Source organism: Rhincodon typus, chromosome 9 (genome assembly GCF_021869965.1).
Source record: "Rhincodon typus isolate 14 chromosome 9, sRhiTyp1.1, whole genome shotgun sequence".
In the NCBI taxonomy this organism is placed as follows: Eukaryota; Metazoa; Chordata; class Chondrichthyes; order Orectolobiformes; family Rhincodontidae; genus Rhincodon; species Rhincodon typus.
The window spans coordinates 11225464-11246245 of NC_063340.1; the positions used below are offsets into that span (position 1 = coordinate 11225464).

The window sequence follows — 20782 nt, forward strand, 5'->3', positions numbered from 1 at the left end:
ATTTCTCAAAGCTGACGTTTCGGGTGGAATGCAAGAAATGAAGAAGGGTCCCGACCCGAAACGTCAGCTTTCCTGCTCCTCTGATGCTGCCTGGCCTGCTGTGTTCCTCCAGCTCCACACTGTGTTATCTCTGACTCCAGCATCGGCAGTTCTTACTATCTCTGAGCTCGTTGACTTCATAGCCCTGTCTCCGAATGTTAAATAGCGGCAATAAAACACTAAAAGAGATTTGTTCTTGAATTACACATCACGAACCAGCAGAGCTAAAAATAAGATTCAAAACCAAGGCTACAGTGATGGCTAGCCTTAGAGCAGTGATCCCCGTGCTCTGGTGAGCTTTCAAGGCTTGGACAGCCTACATCACACATCCGAAAGCTCGATAAATACCTCCAAATCCAGTGGCAAGCAAGGACAGCAGAATCATCTCTCAAGCCAACAGGCCTGGCGTTGAAGTGCTAATCACACAAAACTGGCTACAATGGGTGGGGCACATCATTCTGATACCAGACGCCCTGATGCAACTGCTGTACCTGCAACTTGTTCACAGCAGGGCACTCCAAACAGGGTTGAGGAAATGTTCTTGGGGATGTCCTCAAAGCATCCCTGAAGAGGTCTGCACGGGCAGATGGGAATCCCTGGCTTGTGACCAGCTAAAATGGAGAAAAAGGAAAGGCATCAAACACATTGAGACGCTGCCTCAGGAACATGCCAAGGTGATGTCAAAGCTTTGGAGAAAACACACAAACTTCCAAACAACTCATCAACCCGAACCTTCCAGGCAGCACCAGCCCAACGTGAGGCCCAGTCTACAGATCACACCTTTGAGTTATCAATCATGACAGAACCCATCAAACCAGAGTGGAAGCAAAGTCACCCTCTATCCCAGGGAAGAGAGGGAGCACTGAGAGTGGTGAGAATATGATCTCTGGTGCTGGACTTTTTCCCAGGGTGGGGAGTCCAGAACTAAAGAGCATAGGTTTAAGGTGAGAGGGGAAAGGTTTAAAAAGGACTTAAGGGACAACTTTTCCACGCAGAGGATGGTGCGTGTATGGAATAAACCGCCAGAGGAAGTGGTGGAGGCGGGTACAATTACAACATTTAAAAGGCATCTTGATGGGTACATGAATAGGAAGGGTTTAGAGGGATATGGGCCAAATGCTAGCAAATGGGACTAGGTCTGGTCGGCTGGATGAGTTAGACTGAAGGGTCTGTTTCTGTGCTGCATGACTCAATGACTCGATATTGCTCAATGATAACAGTTTTCTCTCAAAATTGTGTCAATAAGAGAGCTAAGCAATCTTACGAGGTGCACAGTTCCCAAAGAGGTCAAAAGATAGTCAGTGTTCCTTTGCTATTTTTGAGTAACTCACATTATGTTTTCACCAATCGCTGTTTCTCAACATAACTCAATATTTGAAAGGGTTTGTAATCTGCTCATCAATCGAAAAGCACAGCACCTGGTTTGGTTAATGAGTGGATGGACATCATCATAGGCCTTCATCCTTCAATCTGTGAGGCCTGGATATTGTGGTGAAGTGGGGAATGCTGCGTAAAGGCAGTGAAAATTCCGCGGTTGAGCGAGTCAAGGATTGCACAAAAGAAAAGAAGGGTAAGGAAGAAAGGAATATGTACTTCGATCACAGTCAGGGGGTGTGATTGTGATCTCAGTTCGGACTATTTCCATGCTGAATAGGAACCTTTTCTTAATTTTGATCATAGGAGATGGGTGCGCAGGCTAAGTCAACATTATATATTTTCAATCTCTAATTGCCCCTGAGAAGGTGATGGTGAGCTGCTGCCTTGAGCTGCTGCATTCCATGTGGTGTGGGGATGCCTACAGTGCTGTTAGGAGAATAGTTCCAGGATTTTAACACAGCAATAGTGAAGAAACAGTGATATAGCACCAAGTCAGAATGATGTATGGCTTAGAGTGCACTTGAAGGTAAAAGATTCAAGCTTCAAGTGGAGTGAAAGGTCACACAGAATCGAGAACAACAACACTTCAAGCATTTTGAAGGGAAATGAAAGAATGAAGACCGGGCTGTTTTTGCTGAGCACTGGGTCATGGGCAGGCTCTTGGATATGTGACAGTGTCTGCAATTTTGGAAATATCAGGACAGTAGCTGAGGAGGGTGAATCAGTTAGTGTCAGTTAGCAAGGATGACTGGGAAATGAGATCTGGCAATCTGATGGGAATGCGGTGAGCAGAACAGACGAGATCAGCAAAATGGTATTTTAAGGTGAAGGTTGGTGATAGCACTGGAATTCTGTCTGCAACTTATTGACCGCAGTAATCTTCCAAAAAGGCTAGGACCAGGTGAATTAACTTCTTTTAAATAGAAAGTGACATATTGCAACACTAACAAAGGAAAAGGAACAGATCGTATAGATTTACAAATTAGCATTGATGATACAAGCAGCTAAACACTGAATATGGTCATATGCAATTTCTCTGTCAGTCACTTTGTTGCTGATTTTAACTCCCATTTATTTATTTTCTTTGCCAAAGTCACAGGCTCACCTGCAATAAATGTGTGAATGTTACTAGAAGCAACACAGACTCTCAGGCTAAATTACTTTCCAAAACGATATTTAGTTTTTGAATTAAATTTCAGGTCTGTCAGCAGGCTTTAGATCACCCACTGGGGATGGCATGAGATCACAAAATTGCCCATTCAGCCCTGGTTAGACCTGTGTGAGCAAATTAGTCCTATCAGAAAGATCTAACAGATGCTAATCTAACTTTACACCAATTAAAACTTTTCCTGAACACATGTTGAATAATCTGGTTCAGATTGGTTTAAAGGGATTTAAAATGGTGGTGTCACGAGTGATTTCCTTAAGAAGCTATTTCCTTCCTGATGGAATTCTAACCTGCGTCGATGTGGAGATTATCCATTTGCAAGTTTTCGTGGTTAACAATGTGGGGTTGAATTAAACTAATGTGCCCATCATGAACAATATACAATTTAAAATGGCCCAACTAGGGTGGCCCTGCCTACCTAAAATGTTTAAGTATGCATTATCTGTTGTTACAGCCCAAACCCTCTTAGATCACCCTCAGTGCAGGATGTGGATTGTATCTTTGTTAAGTGCTGACTGCTTGCTGAGTTACTGTACTGTCATAGAATAAGACTGACATTAAACAGATTTGCACCTCATTGACTCCCTGCAGCCACAGCCAAACTTGACTTTCTTCACCTAGGAAGTGATGTTCTCCTTGTGATACAGACAGACTGGAGGGGGCAAGGGACACTTCCTGGTGTTAAAGTAGCACAGCTGCCCAGCCTTCTCTTTAACACGTCATTTCTTTTTTTTGCAAACTGGAACTTGCAAATTTCTTATCCACACTGCAGTACTGTCATGCATATATTACTTCAGAGACAGAAGGGGGTGAGGGAAGGTGATTCCACATCCCCCATCAGATAGTTCCCATAAACCTAGGGCATCTGAGCTGGAATGCAAGTTGGTATTGTGTGCTCTCTGATAAACTGGGAGACAATGGCGGTTGCAGTGATGGTCAAACAATACAACATGCACACTTTGAAACAATTATTTTTCATCTTGCAGAGAATGAGGCTGGCTAGTACACTGCTTAGGCAGTTCACAGTGAACTGCGAGCTCCAGAATGTGGATTGCAACTCCAAACACAGATTATCAAAGGTGTTTCATCTCCGATGATCTAATTTTCACAAGGTTGTCTTTGCATAGAATAGAACTGGAGAGCTTCCAAGAAATGTTAGAGCATTAAATACAGCAGTGAAACTTTGATATGCAAAGGGTTTACTAAAGATCTTTTCCTCAGGTTGTTTTGATAACAGCAGAGCAACTCCACTGAACTGCCAACCTCAGAAAACACCAGTTAATTGAAGGCAGCCCCGAAGCAACTGTTTTTTCACCAAATCAGGGCCTGTTGGAAGGGAAAAACAGCCCATGTTGCACCAATAAACCCAGGATAGATGTAAACCATCCCATGTCACCATTTAATGTTGAAGTCTTTTGATTTTTTTTATAGTTTCTTTGGACCAACCTGCCAGGTGTACATTTCTGATGACATGTTCCGTATTGTAGTTGCCTTATCATTTCCACATATTGCCATGGAATATGCTTAGAACTACTATACCCAGTGCCAATAATTTAAGGACCATCCTGAATGATCAAATCTGTCACTCTGCCTTTCTCACAGGAATCCAAATGTAGAATTTTCTGATGGTCAACAAGCTGTATGTGTTAAGGGATTTGTGTTTACATTAAAATTTAACTCCTATTTCTTCCTTTGAAAAGCAAACTCATTAGAATCAAGAAAATTTTGAGTCCAGTATGACTCTTCTTCAGAAGAAATGTTCTGAAGAAAGATCGTATTGGATTCAAAATGTTAACTCTGTTTGTCTCTCTGCAGATACTGCCAGACCTGCTGAGTTTTTCCAACATTTTCTGGGATTGTTTCAGATTTTCAGCATCTGCAGTAGTTCACTTTTACAAAATACATTATTTCACACTTATCTATACTGGCCATCATCTCTGACTTCACAACCTCATCACAATTTCACATCCATCCTCCCCAATTTGGTATAAACAGTAAAATATTGATATTATTGCCTTCAATACCCAAATCCAGATCATTTCTGCGTATTTAGCAATGAACAGTCTTTCAACAAAAATCTAGATTTGTCAAGCAATAAGCTTCCTGCTGAGAGATTTTTAAATGGTTGATTGATTATTGTCACACACTGAGATACAGTGAAAAGTGTTGTTTTGTGTGTTATACAGGCAGATCGTACTACAGAAAGTGCACAGGGTAGCAACACAGAGTGCCGACTGTAGTGTTACAGCCACAGAGAGGGTGCAGAGAGAGAGAGAGAGATCAGAATTAACATTTGAGAGATCCATTCAAAAGTCTGATAGCAGTGGGGAATAAGCTGTTCTTGAATCTATTCACACATATATTCAAATGTTCATATCTTCTGCCTGATGGAAGAGGGTGGAAGCATGTCTAACCGGGTGCAAAGGATCTTTGATTATGTTAGTTGCTTTCCTGAGGCAGTAAGAAGTATAGATGGAGTCAATGGGTGGAAGACTGGTTTGCATGATGGAATGGGCTATGTTCACGACTCTCTGTAGTTTCTTGTGGCCTTAGGAAGGGCTGGTGGCCTGTCAAATATTGGTCCAATAACAAATGAAATCAGGCCAGGATGTGCATTTCTGGATTAAATTGCTGCATCATAAGAAAGAAGGCACAATTTAAAGGTTATTCAAAAAAAAAAGTTGAAAATCTGAAACATGAATAGAAATTGCTGGAGAAACTCAACAGCTCTGACAGCATCTATGGAAGAAAGCAGAGTCAATGTTTCAGCTCTAGCAACCCTTCTTCAGAACCGATTGTAGTAGGAAATTGACTCTGTTTTCTCTCCACAGATGCTGCCAGGCTTAAAAAAAAATTGTTCTACAAAGAAAGAGAGAGGCAGCTAGCTTTTAATTTACTAGCGACACACGCTGGGTGTGGGGGAGAAGGTATTGCAATGTCGTTTCTATACCTGGTGTCTGAATGTATTCCATCACTAAATGTCTATTTTATCAGATTTTCCAATTGTCACAACCTAGAATTCTTGATAGTGAAGGACATGAATAACACATTACCTTAGTGTTACCTGGATGGCACAGTGGTTAGCTCTACTGCCTCATAGTGTAAGGGGCCTGGGTTCAGTTCCAGCCCTGATAACTGCCTGTGTGGAGTTTACACATTCTCCCCATGTGTGGGTGCTCCAGTTTCCTCTCACAGTCATCACAAAGATGTGCAGGTCAGGTGGATTGGCCATGCTAAATTGCCTGTAGTGTGCAGGGTCAGTGGATTAGCCATGGGAAAATGCAGGGTTAAAGGGATCATGGGGGTGGGCAGTGGGGTGTTTTTGGAAGGCCAGTGTGGACTCAATAGCCTGAGTGCCTCAGTCAAGGGGAAAGGTTGAGAAGGAGAGACAACCTCAGCCAGAACAAGAATTGAACCCATGCTGTTGGCATTGTTCTGCACCATGGACCAAAGGTCCACCCAAGTGAACTAACCAACCCCTTTAGCCACGAAGTGTGCATTCAAAAACAATTGAATGTGCTTGCTATAGTATAATAGTGCACCAGTCTTCCTCGTTATATTGAGTAACTGCAAGCATCAAGTCTACCGGCCCCCATCTCTCCCCACAAAAAAACCAGGAATCCTGAGTATTTTCGTTGTGTTGCATTCTCTCCTCACTGTTCAGTGCGTTATAATGTCCAAGTGTTGACAGGGTATGCTTTATTTTCACCACCTTATTCAAACGGAGGCAATAGCAGTTTGCCACTGTGAACACACGAGGACCTCAGATCCACGTGTTTCAGATTCACAGGAAGTATTACAGCGCAGAATGAGGCCGTTTTGCCCATTGAAGGAGTCAAGAACTACCCTTCTGCAGGCCTCATTAATATTATTCACAACCCACAAACTCGCGATGGTTATTGATGTGAACTCCGAGAATTACCCTTCCTGTCACTGGAAAGTCAGTCCATTCCAAGCAGGGCTAAAACTGAAGAGTTTTGCTTGCTGGTGCAGCGCGTTTAGAAAAAAAAAACACAATAAATCGACAATGATAAAATTGCAAAGGAGTAAAATAAAAGTAACATGTTTTACTTAAAATTGAAGGCTTTATTCCTGGTGGAGTTGAATGGCACGATATTTGTGCTTGAACAGAAATAACAGCCGTCAATAAACGCACTCCTGTGCAATAGGAACACCGCTAGATGGAGCTCAGAGCACCCAGCATCGAAAACCTCAGACCGCTTTCGATTGAAATGATTTCAGTAAGGACAGGGAACGTGCAGGCATTGTAATCAGTAAAATCGACACTGGACTGTTGCACTGCAATAATGGAGTTTAATAAGTTTTATTCAAACATATGGCAAACAATATGTATTGCTGCAGTTCGTTGCAGGTTGTATGTAGCATATTCCATTTATAATGTCCCGTTCTCTGCTCCAGAACGTCTCAACTGTCTTTGCAATCTGTGAACCATTTCTGAAGTGCAGTCAACAGGGAGAAAATATATTATTGGTGCAAAGCTGTAACTATAAAAATTAGGGTGAGGGTTAGTCAAAACTGGGAGTTTGCAGTGGAATCTTCTGCAAACCACACAGTTAATGTAAATTCATTGAGATTAATAATTTCAGGTCATAACCTTTTTTTTCCTTTTCTGTCCCTCGGGAGTTGTGAAGAATACACTATTGGGGTCGAGATCTTAACTTTGGTTTCTTTTCCCACACTGCTGCCCGATGTTTCAGTTTCTCCAGCGATTTAATTTTAATGACTAATAATCTGGACGAAGGAACTGTGGGCGTTGCTGCTAAGTTTGCACATGATGCAGGGACAGGTGATGGGACAGGTCGTGTTGAGGGAGCCTGGAAGCTGCAGAAGGTCTGGGAGGGTGGGTGAAGCGTTGCATATGGAAAACAATGTCATCTTGTGAAGTTAGTGAGGTTAGGGAAACTGTGAGGTTATGCACTTTGGAAGAATAGAGGTGTAGACTGTTTTCTAAATGGAGAAAGGCTTCAGAAATCTGAAGCACAAGGGACATGGGAGACCATGTTCAGGACTCTCTTGACGTTATCAGTTAGGAAGGCAAATGCAATGTTAGCATTCATTTCAATAGGGCTGGAATGCAAGAGTAGACATGAACTGCTGATGCTATATAAGGTTCTGATCATTTGGAATATTGTGAGCAGTTTTGGGCTCCATACCTGAGGAAGGATGTGCTAGCATTGGAAGAGGTCCAGAGAAAGTTTACAAGAATGATCCAGGGATGAAGGGTTTGTCATATGAGCAGAAGTTGAGGACTGTGGGTTTGTACCCGATGGAGTTTAGAAGGATGGGGTTGAGTGGGTGATCTTATTGAAACTTACAAAATACTGAGAGGCCTGGATAGAGTGTATGTGGAGATGATGCTTCCACCAGGAGGAAAGGCTAGGAGGTGAGGGCACGGCTTCAGATTTAACAAACGACACTTTGGAACTGAGATGAGGAGGAATTTCTTCAGCCAGAGGGTGGTGAATCTGTGGAACTCATTTCCACAGAGGGCTGTGGAGTGTCTTTTAAGGAGAGATGCATAGGTTCTTAATTGGTAATGGGATCAAAGTTTATAGGGAGAAGTCAGGGAAATGCGGTTGAGAAATGTATCAGCCATGATCAAATGGCAGAGCAGACCTAATGGGCCTAATAGCCTAATTTTGCTCCCATATCTTATGGTCTTATTTAAGATCTCTAGCATCATACTTTCTCTTATTTCTCATTTTCTCTTTCGTCTTGGAGGGCAGTCTGTGGTAATAATTCTATTTTCCCCATTTATACTTTGTCCAAACACTTTTTTATTTGTTTCGCTTAATTAATTACCCTCCCTTTTGCCTTCCACTGTCATCCCTTTTGACATCTCATCTCCCCAGCTTTCCACTTGATTACAAGACTTCCTTTATGTTCTTCATCTCTGTGACCCATTAAATCTGTGACATTCCGTAGTACCTCCCACCTTCTGTCTTTCCCTGCCTTTGTACTTGTTCACAAACTGTTACATCTTTTTGCTACACCTATTTCCCACTTCTGGTAATGTATCATTGACCTGAGACATCAACTTGGTTTCCTCACTCCACAGACGTTGCCTGGCCTGTTGAGTACTTCCAACGTTTGCTGGCTTCATTTCACATTGATAAACAGTGACATAATGTTACTGGACTAGTAATCCTGGGGACATAGATTCAAATCCAACAATGTAAGTTGGTAATTTGTATTCAGTCAATAAATTTGGAATCTGAAGCTAATCTGACCATGAAACCACTCTCAATTGTTTTTTAAAAAAAATCCATTGGACTCACTAAAGGTAATGTCCCTAGTTTATGTGTGACTCCACGTGGTTCAGTCTGAAATGGCCCTGCATAGCCATTTAGTTTATGGAAAAGTTAGGGATTTGGCAACAAATGCTTGCCTTGCCAGTACTGTCCATGGAAGAATGGGTGTGGGACAGAATACTTTGAGGCCATTTCAATTTAGCTTAATTTAATTTAGTGATTTTTTAAGTTAAATTGTGTTTCATGGGAGTTAAGACCCAGCCTCTGGTACCATCAATTCAGCATAGGGGGATGGCCAAGATTAAGACTCTCAAAATGATTGTGATTAGCAACAAAAAGAAAGCACCGACATAAAAATAAAATAGAATCAAAACTAGAGAGTGCAGTCTCAGCCCAGCAGTGCTGACACTGTGCTCATTGCAGGAAGCAGATCACTGTCAATATAGGTATCTTCACTGGAATGTCTCTGGACACCTTTGAATTCATTGTAGAATGATACACTACAGTTGGAGGTCATTCATCCTACTATCCCTGTGTAGGTTGTTTGAAGAAGTTTTCCAGTTATTCCCATGACACTATCTTCTCCCCCATAGCCCAGTAAGTTCCCCTTTTAGGTATTTATTCAATTTCCTTTTAAAAGTTATACTGAAACTGCTTATTTCTCTCTTTGAGTTAGCTAGGGATGCAATCAGTTCCTCAGAATAAATTTTGAAGATTGGATGATTACATTGCTTTGCCCTCAGCCAAGTGAACATTGCTGAAACGAAGTTGGTTTTGGCAGGTCTGATGAGGTTAGTTTACAAGGAACAGAAATGAATTCTTGGTCATTTCTTCACTAGTTTCACTCCTGTTTAAAGCTGGGGTTGTTGCGGTTCAAGACATCTTTTCTATTATTCTGCTTTTAACGTTTAATAATTTATCATTGTAATGTAGTATAGGATTGGAAAATCATTTATATCAACTGAGTCATAGAGGTCTATAGCACATTGCGTCTACACGAGTCAAAAACATCCAGCTATCTATTCTAATCCCATTTTCCAGCAACTGCCCGTACCTTTGTATGCTTTGGCATTGCAAGTGAACATCTCAATACTTCTTAAGTATGATGAGATTTCTGCCTCTATCCTGCTTACAGGCAATGAATTCCAGATACTGCCACCCTCTGCGTGAAAATGTTTTTTCTCACATTCCCTCTAAATCTATGCACTTAGTTATTGATCCCTCCATCAAGGGGAAAAGTGTCTTCCCATCGACCCTGTCTATGCCTCACATTATTTTATCTCAATCATGACCACCCTCAGTTCTTTTTTCTGCACCAAGGAAAACAATCCAATTTCTCTTCAAAACTGAAACTCTCCATCCGAGGCAACATCCTGGTAAATCTCATGTGCACCCTCTGAAGAAGCAGTCACATCCCTCCTTTATAATGGATTCCAGATTTGCATACAATACTCTAGTTGTGGCCTAGCCAACATTTTGTACAATTCCAGCATCACCTCGCTGCTCTTACAGCTAATAAAGTAACCCATATCTCAACTTAACTACTTTATCTACTTGTCCCGCTATCTTTAAGGGATCAGTGGGCATGCATAACAATGTCCTTCCGATCCTCTGTGCTTCCCAGGGTCCTACTGTTCGTCAACAGCTTTTGGGTAATTTAATGGAACCTTCAGAATAACAATTTGGCTGTAAGAAATAACATTGAGAGATGGAAAAATGAGAAATTTTCCTCAACATGAGAATTCTGAGTTCTGTCATTGCCTCAGATTTAAAACAGCAAAACATGTTTCGAAATCAATAGCCTTTCACTGTTCAAGAAAGGAAAAACAAAGTTCATATTCCGAGTATCGACAGTTGGTGAAATCTGTCCTCTCCCAAGTTTTTGATTGGGAAATGTTGGTGAAGGGTCAAGTTCCGTTAGAACAAGATAGGCCAAGGCTGAAAGAGGAGAAGGGGAAAAACAGAAAAACAAACTAAATCTGACGAACCAAATTCTGCAAAACAGGTCCACCAAGGAAAAGCACTCAAACATGAGAAATGTTGGCTAATATCTTTTGCGTCTCTGACATGACTGAATGTGAAAAATAGTTATCATTCAACTGCAAAGAAAATTATTTCTAAAAAATGAAGTTGTATTTTGTTGTGTGAGAGATTAACAAACTAAGTCAGTGCATGTACAGACATACACTCAGTGGGGTGGCATGGTGGCTCAGTGGTTAGTACTGCTGCCTCACAGTTCCCAGTACCTGCGTTTGATTCCACCTTCGGGTGACTGCCTGTGTGGAGTTTGCACATACTCCCCGTCTCTGTGAGGGCTTCTTCCCACAGTCCAAAGATGCATAGGTTAGGGAGGTTGGCCGTGCTAAATTGCCCTGTAGTGTGCAGGCAAGGCAGGTTAGGCATGGCAAATTCTGGGTTATGGGGATAGGGTGGAATGCTCTTTAGAGGGTCTTGCAGACTTGATGGGCATAATGGTCTCTATCTGCATCGTAGGGACGATTCTACAAATACTGAGAAAGACTGATTTACCTCAGAAATAGTAGGAACTGCAGATGCTGGAGAATCCGAGACAACAAGGTGCAGAGCTGGATGAACACAGCAGGCCAAGCAGCATCATAGGAGCAGAAAAGCTGACGTTTCGGGCCTAGACCCGACTTTGAAGCTCTGTTTCAGATATTGCCCCTGCTGGCTTTTTAGTGGCACTGCATGTAGGAATGCAAATTCTATGCTTGGTGGACTCCACAGTGTAAGGGAGACACAAGAGTGCAAATGGTTGTGACCAACACCTCACTTTTCCTTCACTGACAGCACCAGTCTTTCCAGGTATCTGCTTACTGCACTTGTCAGCTCCCCAATTACTTGTTCATTACCTTGAGGAGTCCATCCAAAAAAGAAAGCAATTCAGCTCGTGGCCTCTTGTTGTGCAGAGGTAGTGTCCTGACCCCTGGAATAGGAGGCCTGGGTTCAAATCCCACCTGATCTACAGGTGTACTAATAACAATTCTGAACAGGTTGTCTAGAAAAATAGACTAAATAAAAAAAACATCCATCTGTCTTCAGTGCCTCTATAAAGGGCCAATTAATGGTGATGATGTTCCTAGAAATTGAAGGGCAACTCAGCACAGCCTGGGCTGGAGGGGTTCAGCTATAATGACAGCCTTGATGGGTTGGGACTTTTTTTCACTGGACCATAGAAAGTTGAGGAGTGACCTTATAGAGGTTTATAAAATCATGAGGGGCACAGATAAGGTGAATAGCAAAGATCTTTTCCGTAGGGTAGGGGAGTTCAAAACTACACAGCATAGGTTTAAGGGGAGAGGGGAAAAGATTTAAAAGAGACCTGAGGGGCAACTTTTTCACGCAGAGGGTGGTGCCTATATGGAACGAGCTGCCAGAGGAAGTGGTAGATGCAGATACATTGACAGCATTGAAAAGACATTTGGACAGGTAGACAAATGGGAAAGGTTTATAGGAATATGGGCCAAACACAGACAAATGGGGCTAGTTCAGTTTGTGAGACTTGGCATGGACAGGTTGGACCAAAGGGTCTGTTTCTGTGCTGTATGACTCTATGACTCATTATTACACTTTTAGCAGTTGCAACTGAAAACAGTTCTTCATAAATAAATCTATTTTGAAGGAGGAAGCCCTAACATGCCTACCACAGGCATCCCGAAGCCTGCTAACACAACACAGTATAATCTTCATATAAACATAGAAGATGCAAGGACAAGTTAATGAGAATGTTAAAACTAAACACATGAGGTCCTTGGTTTTATTAATACACACTTAGTAAGAAAACTATGCTGAACCTTTGAACTGAATTAAATCAGTTTCAAACATTACATCCATCTCTGCACATCACACTTTGGAAAGGATGTCAAAGCCTTGATGAAGGTACATGTAAAGTTTGAAATCTCTGAATAGTGTTCACTCACAGGTGCTGGTCTGAACAGATGTAAGAAGGACATCTCAGATTTTAATTTTAATTTTGATCTCGCTCTCTGTGCACCTTCTCTGCAACTGTTAACATTCTATTCCTTGCTCTGTTCTATTGCCCTAGTGTCTTTTGAATGATCTGTACTGCGCACAAAACAAAACTTGTCATTGTACCTAGGTACATGTGCAATAATAAATCAAATCAAATCAAAGAAGAAGGGAGAAAACACAACAGTAGCTGTCAAGCATTCATTGTTCAATTCTGGTTTAACTGTAGCTGAGTCTGAGTTTCAAGAACTTGCACTTGGCTGACAATATCACAGTACAGACAAAAAAATTAGAATAATATCAGATTAAAGGGACCTCAATTTTCTAAAGGAACTAAAGATGCTGAGCTCATTCCACTTAGAATAAAGGCGGCTCAGGTGAAATCTAATGGGGATGTTCAAAATACGGTGTCTCAGTGGTTAGCACTGCTGCCTCATAGCGCCATGAACCTGGGTTCAATTCCACCCTCGGGTGTCTGCCTGCGTGGAATTTGCACATTCTCCCCGTGTCTGCGTGGGTTTCCTCCGGGTGCTCCGGTTTCCTCCCACAGTCCAAAGACGTCCAGGCTAGGTGGATTGGCCATGCCAAATTGCCCGCAGTGTCCGGGGATGCGCTGGTTACGTGGATTAGCCATGGGAAATGCAAGGTTAGAGGGTAGAGGGGTGAGTACAAGTGGGATGCTCTTCGGAGAGGGGGTGTGGACTTGTGGGGCCGAATGGTCTGTTTCCACACTGTGTGGATTCTACGTAAACAGTTATGAATAAACTGTTTCCAGCAACTAACACACAAATACGAAATAGTAGGCTGTAGAATATGCAGCAAGTTGCCTCGGTGGGGTACGCCGTGCATGAAAATGTGGTGAAGACTTGTTTCAATTGTGACATCAAAAAAAATTGACTTACACATTTCTAAACGGGAAGACCTGCCGTGCTCTGTGTAAAGATTAAAGGGGATTGAAACTGACTGTAGAGCTGAAATATAGGCCAAATGGTTTCCATATCCAGGCGAAAGAAAAAAAAACTGATCCGCTACACTTTCCGGAGGTAGGAAACGCGGATGTTCACAATGTTCAAACACCTACCGGAAAGGCAGATTCCCGTCGAATAAACAGTGTTTGGAGTAATAGGCGAGAAAAGCTGGTCAGGACTTGCTGTGGTGTAATTACCATCAGGGGGACCCCTTGTCCAACTTTATTCTGTTTATCGTGATAAACTCATTCATATCATTACAATACAAATCATTCAAGTCGCGGTCCGTGTACTCTGTCATGAGATAGCAGCCCTCTGGTTTGGTAGGACTATGGTGACTTTTTTTTAGAACATTTTAACATCAAGAGATTCTTTCTATATTTTGTTGGCTACTTCGCTGCACAAGAAGAAAAAAATGTTTCAATATTAATTAAAACCAGCACTGTTCTTACCTCGGCTGTGTGTCACAATCAGGTGTCGCGTTTTATTTTTTTGTTGCAGGAAGGGACGAGCCGCTAACACTTTTTTTAAAATAAAGTTTGTGTAACACTCCCCTTCAGACGGTAAATGCAAACAAGGGCAACTTTTACAGCTTTGAGGGCTGTGAGCCAGACGAGGTGTTTTTCAGTAAACATTTGCTCCAGGGAAGTCACTGCTGCTGGAAAAGCTAAGAACGGCCCACACAGTCGCTTGGGGGAGAAAGAAAAGCATTTATAAACTTTATGGATTAACAGCGAAAAGTCCAAAACATCAGCGCTGTTTGCATGAGCTGGAGGCACCCGTTAGATGTGATCAGAGGGGCTCAAATCTGTTTCTTCCTAATGGACCAACCCGCCCCTTCAAATTAGGGGCCGCATTACTGATAACCTGCAGGAGTGCTCGAATTATACCTCCTTTTCATTAGTATTTCATACAGCAATGAGATTATTGTTTATTTATTATGGATTTGTTTTTCAGTAATAGTTTAATAACGTGTTTGTTTTTATTCTTCTGTGGCTGCGTGGATGTTTTAGGTTTGCTGTTACTCTACCAGACACCCCTTGTGATTTTGATGGGGACACAGTGGGCAGGACCCGAGATTCCCTGAAACGACCTCCCAGACCCCAGCAGTAGTGGGGTCTGTAATCTGCTGCCGGATTAAAATATACCTCAGACATCCTGATTTATGCACCCCATTCAGTGGTCTCCTGATAGGAAATCGAAAAGGCTCTCACACTTCCATTGTCGTCCCTCTGTCTCGACAGGTGAAGTACAGATTGCAGCCTTGCAGTATAAATCTTGTAATGCCCGAATTCCGCTTACACCTGGTCTCGCATTAGAAGCTGTTGTCACTGTAAGTTGTTAATGTACTGCAGGGGTTACTGAAACTCAATAACATTTCCTCCAACTCCCCCCAAATCACTCAATTCCTCCCCCCAAAATGACTAAACGAAAACATTTTTCAATAAGGGGTGCCATTTTCTCATGAATGTTAAGTCCACCAGTGATGCAGAAATCACAAAGTGGGTCGGTTTCAGCTGCATTTAAACTCGGCTCAAAAACAAAATCTGCTTTGAAAAAAGACATTTGACCTAAAAAAGAATTTCGAGGTGCTTCAAGCGTCTATTGACAAAAACACGCACGTGAGATTGTTGTACATATACAAACGCTAACTAATGGTCGGAAACTGAGTTGTGTTTTGACGAAATGAACAGAATAATATTTTTTGTGTGTGTCCGCGCGGGTGTGTCTGACACGCCGTTTTACTAAGATTATTAACATCTCCCGTGACTTTAGCAACGATCAATTTTAAATCACGGATCTTTCTGAATTTCTCGAAGGAGATAATACACCTTTTCCTGGCAGTTCAGTATTCGCAAGTTTGGCGGCGCCAGTGAAAAGGCGCACGCTGCCTCCTCTATCCTCAAGACAATTAAAACTGAGCCAATGGTAGAGTGTTACCCTCATGAAGGCGGGTTAATATTATATCGATTTCCATTATATACCCCCTGGAAAAAAAAGTGTGCTTGTTTTTCTTACAATAATGGTCGCAAGAAGGAGTTCTTTGGGACTATGTTAAACGTACAACCGAGTCGGCTTGCACCCCATAATCACGCCCCGAGGTCTCCCTTTGAGATACGGATGGAGCAGCTTTGATTGTTAGAGGAAAGCAGCCGGTCATTTTAGCAACTAGATTATTCATGTGTGCAATACGCTGTGACAGTCCACGGTTTAAGTTTGCGTTAGGTGTAAGAGCAAAGAGCTCTGGGTGAGGGAGGTTGGGGATGGGGGTGGCTGGAGACACATACTTAAACGTGATAGATCTCAAACTCCTGTTCAATTAAAAAAAACGAAATCTTAATTTGCCCATTTCCATTGACAAAATGACTCACGTTGCAGCGCGGCCATTTCTAATGGACCAGGTTTTTTTGGACTTTTTTTTCCAAAGAAGTGAGGTAGAAATTCCCTCCATTCCACACGCCCCCCTCCCCCCTCCAAATCTATTAATGGAGCAAATCACACGTCAGTTTAATGAATTTGTTCAAAATTCCCCCCCGCCCCATATGATGCTGGTAGCAGGTGGGGGCCAAGCTGTAGTGTTCTCACGGCTAGGTGTGAAATGATTATTCAAATAGGATTGCGAGGAAATTGGGGATTGGCGGTCTGACTGCTTATATCACCGTGCACCGCTAAGCCACCCACGTCACTTCAAACTACTGTCATCACTGGGATCGCTCGTTCGCTGCAGTTTAGCATTAGGGCTGCAGAACCCAGCACTTCCCCCACCCTCAACCCCCCCCCCCCCCCCACCTCCTCCACCCCCACCAACACATGCACACACCTCCTCCACCACCTCCCACACTCAACACACCCCTCCCCAAAAAAAATAAGCCATTCCGCAATCGGACACGGGGGTAATCTATCGCCCACGATCAGCAGGAACTTTTTCTCTCTCTCTCTCGAGCCCTATAATGCACCCTACCTCCAGTATGCTAGGCGCAGTGAAAATGGAAGGACATGACCACACAGACTGGAGCTCCTACTATGCAGAGTCCGAGGTAAGCTTTCGGCGCTTTTTTTTGGTTTTTTGAAGCAATCCTCTTTATGTACAAGATAATATTAGCCTTAAGATAATATTAACTTTGTGATCAAATATTGACTTGCGCGGCTCCAATTCCTCCTCGATTTGTACCTCAACAGTCTTTAAACAATGTTGTATTTGGCTAAAATAAAGTTTCTGTTGTACATTTACATACTTCGAAAGCGCTGGAGACATAACTTATTTAGTTCCCTTTTACTTTGAGCTGATCATTAAACTCAAACCTTATTTATTCGAAAGTCAGATGTTGAGTGTGCTTTGGCTATGTCATGGTTTTATTAAATGCCTATTGACAGGTCCACTTTAATGCAGCTCTTTTTGTTACAATTTACCTCCTTTTTCGTACACTCGCCTTTTTTAGTTCAACCGTTTCATTATTTTCCTTTTAAATCGTTACTGCAGGAAAAATTTGTTGATTTTTTTTCAGGCAGAATTAATAATCGAGTTTGATAGTTAAAAAGCAATTCAGTAGATTTTTCTCCTTTTATATACAATAATAAAAACCGAATTATCAATTTTTTAAAAAGTGAGATTTTGCTTCTCACGAGTGAATGGGACGCGTTGTGAGCGATGCCAACGTGGAAGTGAATGCCTCGTTTCTGTCTGCTTTTAAGATTAGCTCAGGCGCTTAGGGGCAGTTAGTTTCTCAAAAAAGGTGACCGTCTGCTTTTCTTGTTTCCTGCCCTAGGGTTACCCCACAGTGAGCAATATGAATGGGGGGATTGGAATGAATGGCATGAACACCTACATGACCATGTCCGCGATGGGCACCACAGCCAACATGACAGCAGGGTCCATGAACATGTCTTACGTCGGCACCGGCATGAGCCCGGCTATGACTGGCATGTCCCCCGGAGCGGGGGCGATGAATGGCATGGGAGCAGGCATGACGGGCATGGGCAGTGCCTTGAGCCCCAGCATGAGTCCGATGAGCGCCCAGGCGACTTCCATGAACGCCCTGACCTCGTACACCAACATGAGCATGAGTCCACTCTACGGCCAATCCAACCTGAACAGGTCCAGGGATCCCAAGACCTACCGCCGCAGTTATACCCACGCCAAGCCTCCTTACTCCTACATCTCCCTTATCACCATGGCCATTCAGCAGTCTCCCAACAAGATGCTGACTCTCAGTGAGATCTACCAGTGGATCATGGATCTGTTCCCTTTCTACCGCCAGAACCAGCAACGTTGGCAGAACTCCATCCGCCACTCGCTCTCCTTCAATGACTGTTTCCTGAAGGTGCCCAGATCCCCAGACAAACCGGGGAAAGGCTCCTTCTGGACCCTGCACCCTGACTCGGGGAATATGTTCGAGAACGGCTGCTACCTGCGGCGCCAGAAGCGCTTCAAGTGCGAGAAGAAACAGGCGCTAAAGAATTCGCAACAAGACCCCGGCCGCAAGGCTTCCGAGAGCTGCTCCGCCGGTAGCGGCACCGATACCAGCGCCGGGAACGAGTCACCCCAGTCCGGCGGCTCTCCCGGCGGCGGAGGCGGAGGAGGAGGCGATCCCAAGAGACCCCTGGCTGACCTCAAGTCCCGGAGCTCCACCCTGAGCCCGGAGCACGGTAACGGAGCGGTAAGCCAGGCGCCTCCGCCACCGCCTCACCTCATGCACCAACATCACTCGGTGCTGTCCCATCTGCCGTCGCAAGGTCAGGACCACCTGAAACCCGAGCACCACTACTCGTTCAACCACCCGTTCTCAATCAACAACTTGATGTCTTCCGAACAGCAACATCACAAAATGGACTTGAAGGCGTATGACCAAGTGATGCATTACTCTAACTATAACTCCCCTATGTCCGCCAATCTCCCCATGAGCTCCAAAGGGGTCTTAGATCCATCGTCCATCGCCAACGACACGTCTTACTACCAAGGTGTGTATTCCAGACCAATCATGAACTCATCTTAAACCTATCCCCCTCTCACAATCGGACTGGGCCAACTCTGTACATTTTTGTAAGAATTATTAATTAAGGGAGGGAGGGAGGGTGTGTGGGGGCGAATCTTATGCGCAGGCAATTGGAAATTTTTTGTTTGGTTGATGTTTTCAAACTGTTAGCTGTTCAGCGATTCCTCTTCACGGTTGTTTTTTGGACTGTATATTGCGGGCCGTTTTAAATGTCTTCTGTTTGTTTTGGCTGCTTCAGAATACAACGAGGCGTTTAATATAACGACGTTTCTGTACTGTGCACAGTTCTCTTGTCGATTTCTCTCATTGAGGACCAATTCTTTTTTTAAAAAAAAAGAGAACATCCCTTCCCTATACGTTTCAAATTTCGAAAGTGTTACTAGCATATAACGTCAAAACAAAACCCCCACCCGCAAGTAATTTATAGTTTTTGTCCATTTATTTATAATTGGGGGACACCCTATAATGCTACCGGCTTCTCTCTCTCTCAGAATCTTGTATTAACCCGAAGTGTTCAATGTTCAATGTATACACCGATTTCTGTCTGATCCTCTCCCCTCCGAGAACTATGAAAAGGGCAGCTGACTCACTCCCGCTCGTGGAAAAGGTTCATTGCTGTTAAAACTGTTGCACTTTTTGTTTCTTAATTCCTCAGACAACCCCGTCCCGAGCGCACGCAGCCGGGAGATTGTAAATTCTCACTTGATACACCGACTTTTTTAAAAAAAGAAAAGTGATTTTAATTTATTGTTGAGCTGTAGATTTTAGAGCGGAAGTCTTATTTGTATGTGTGTGTGTGTGTGTGTGTGTCCTTTGATGCTGTCGTTCCCCATGTAAGAAACTTGAGAAAGCTTTTTTTCTTTCCGTTGAGAATGTTAACATTTTATAAACGATAAAATGTAATTAAACAAACAGACATACAACAACAAAAAAAATAAACGAACATATTTTGATCCGGTTAAATGACCCTTTCTTCTTGCTTAGCAGACTTAACAAATTATATACTTAATTAGATGTTGGAAGCGTTTGCGAAAGCAGAACTGAACAACGCGGTGACTTTCGCCTGTTTTCTTTTTAATTTAAATGCTGACACATTTGGTGCTGACAACATTTTCCCCTCCATCGCTGGTAAAATGCACTGCCACGTTTCACATTTCTTTCCAATCGAATCAAAAGAGAGATACCTAGGCAGCTGAATGACCATTCTCTCATTCTCGAGTCGAGATGTCGCGCTCTGCTCCATCGGTGAGACACCTCAACAGTGTGAGCGAATCTGGGTTTGTACCTCGGCGCAGGTAAGGAGATTAGTGCGCCGTTTATATATATACATATATATACATATAATGGAATCAGCGTCCGTTTTGCATTCTCCCTGTCACGGTGATCACTGCTCACCGTGTTGAGTGGCGCCAGGTAGAGGACTGCACTCATCTCTCCCCCGTGCTTCAATTTCAAACAGTAAGGTGTAGGTTTCGCTCCCATTCAAAAGCTCCTCCAGTATAGTGGCATTTGGAATGGAATGCATCCATATCGACTGGAGTCGGTGTTGACTGACAACGTTTTTATTTTAACGCGGTGGGGCTCCCCATCAGGGCGAATTTTTACAAACTTTTTTTTCGTCTGTGTAGAAATAAACGCGAATAATTTATTTGAAAGGGGATGCAATGCGCAGTTTTTTTTACACAAAAAAACGTATCCGAGGTGTTCTTTTTTTCGTTATTTACCAGTACCACTTCGGCGGTGGTGTGTTTTTTGGGGGGAATTTTTTTTCCCCGTAGTTAACGGTGCGATTGCTCTGAATCTCTCAGTCATTAAAAGCTGTTAAGACCGTTCGATAAAACCGCAGTTCACCCGTTCGGAGAGAATGGTGCAGGGATATTGAAATCACCCCCAGTCCCATTATAATTGCAGCTTTATACCCCCGACTTCTTTTTTCCTCTTTTAATTTAATTACGAAATATGTCAGATTAATTTGGC

At 43.0% G+C, this 20782-nt stretch overlaps 1 protein-coding gene and 1 long non-coding RNA gene across 2 annotated transcripts in view; one reads left to right on the forward strand and one right to left on the reverse strand.

Moving 5' to 3' along the window:
- The window catches only part of LOC125484047, a 21766-nt gene extending 7272 nt beyond the window's left edge, over nt 1-14494 (reverse strand). The window contains exons 1-2 of the long non-coding RNA XR_007262915.1: nt 14264-14494; nt 531-650 (exon numbers count right to left, since the gene is read on the reverse strand). This is a non-coding gene — a long non-coding RNA (uncharacterized LOC125484047). The remainder of the gene's footprint in view (nt 1-530; nt 651-14263) is intronic.
- A 2118-nt stretch (nt 14495-16612) lies between these two features.
- Nucleotides 16613-19768, forward strand: foxa2 (forkhead box A2). The gene is made up of 2 exons (XM_020512459.2): nt 16613-16849; nt 17579-19768. The coding sequence occupies exons 1-2, from the start codon at nt 16763-16765 to the stop codon at nt 18803-18805; spliced, it is 1314 nt and encodes a 437-aa protein (XP_020368048.1). The 5' UTR covers nt 16613-16762; the 3' UTR covers nt 18806-19768.
- The last annotated feature ends 1014 nt before the right edge of the window (nt 19769-20782 follow it).

Excerpts from the sequence above, each read along its gene's own strand:
- foxa2 (XM_020512459.2), top strand. The coding sequence starts at position 16,763 with ATGCACCCTACCTCCAGTATGCTAGGCGCAGTGAAAATGGAAGGACAT. Across the intron at positions 16,850-17,578 it reads CCTACTATGCAGAGTCCGAG|GGTTACCCCACAGTGAGCAA; the intron begins GTAAGCTTTCGG and ends TTCCTGCCCTAG.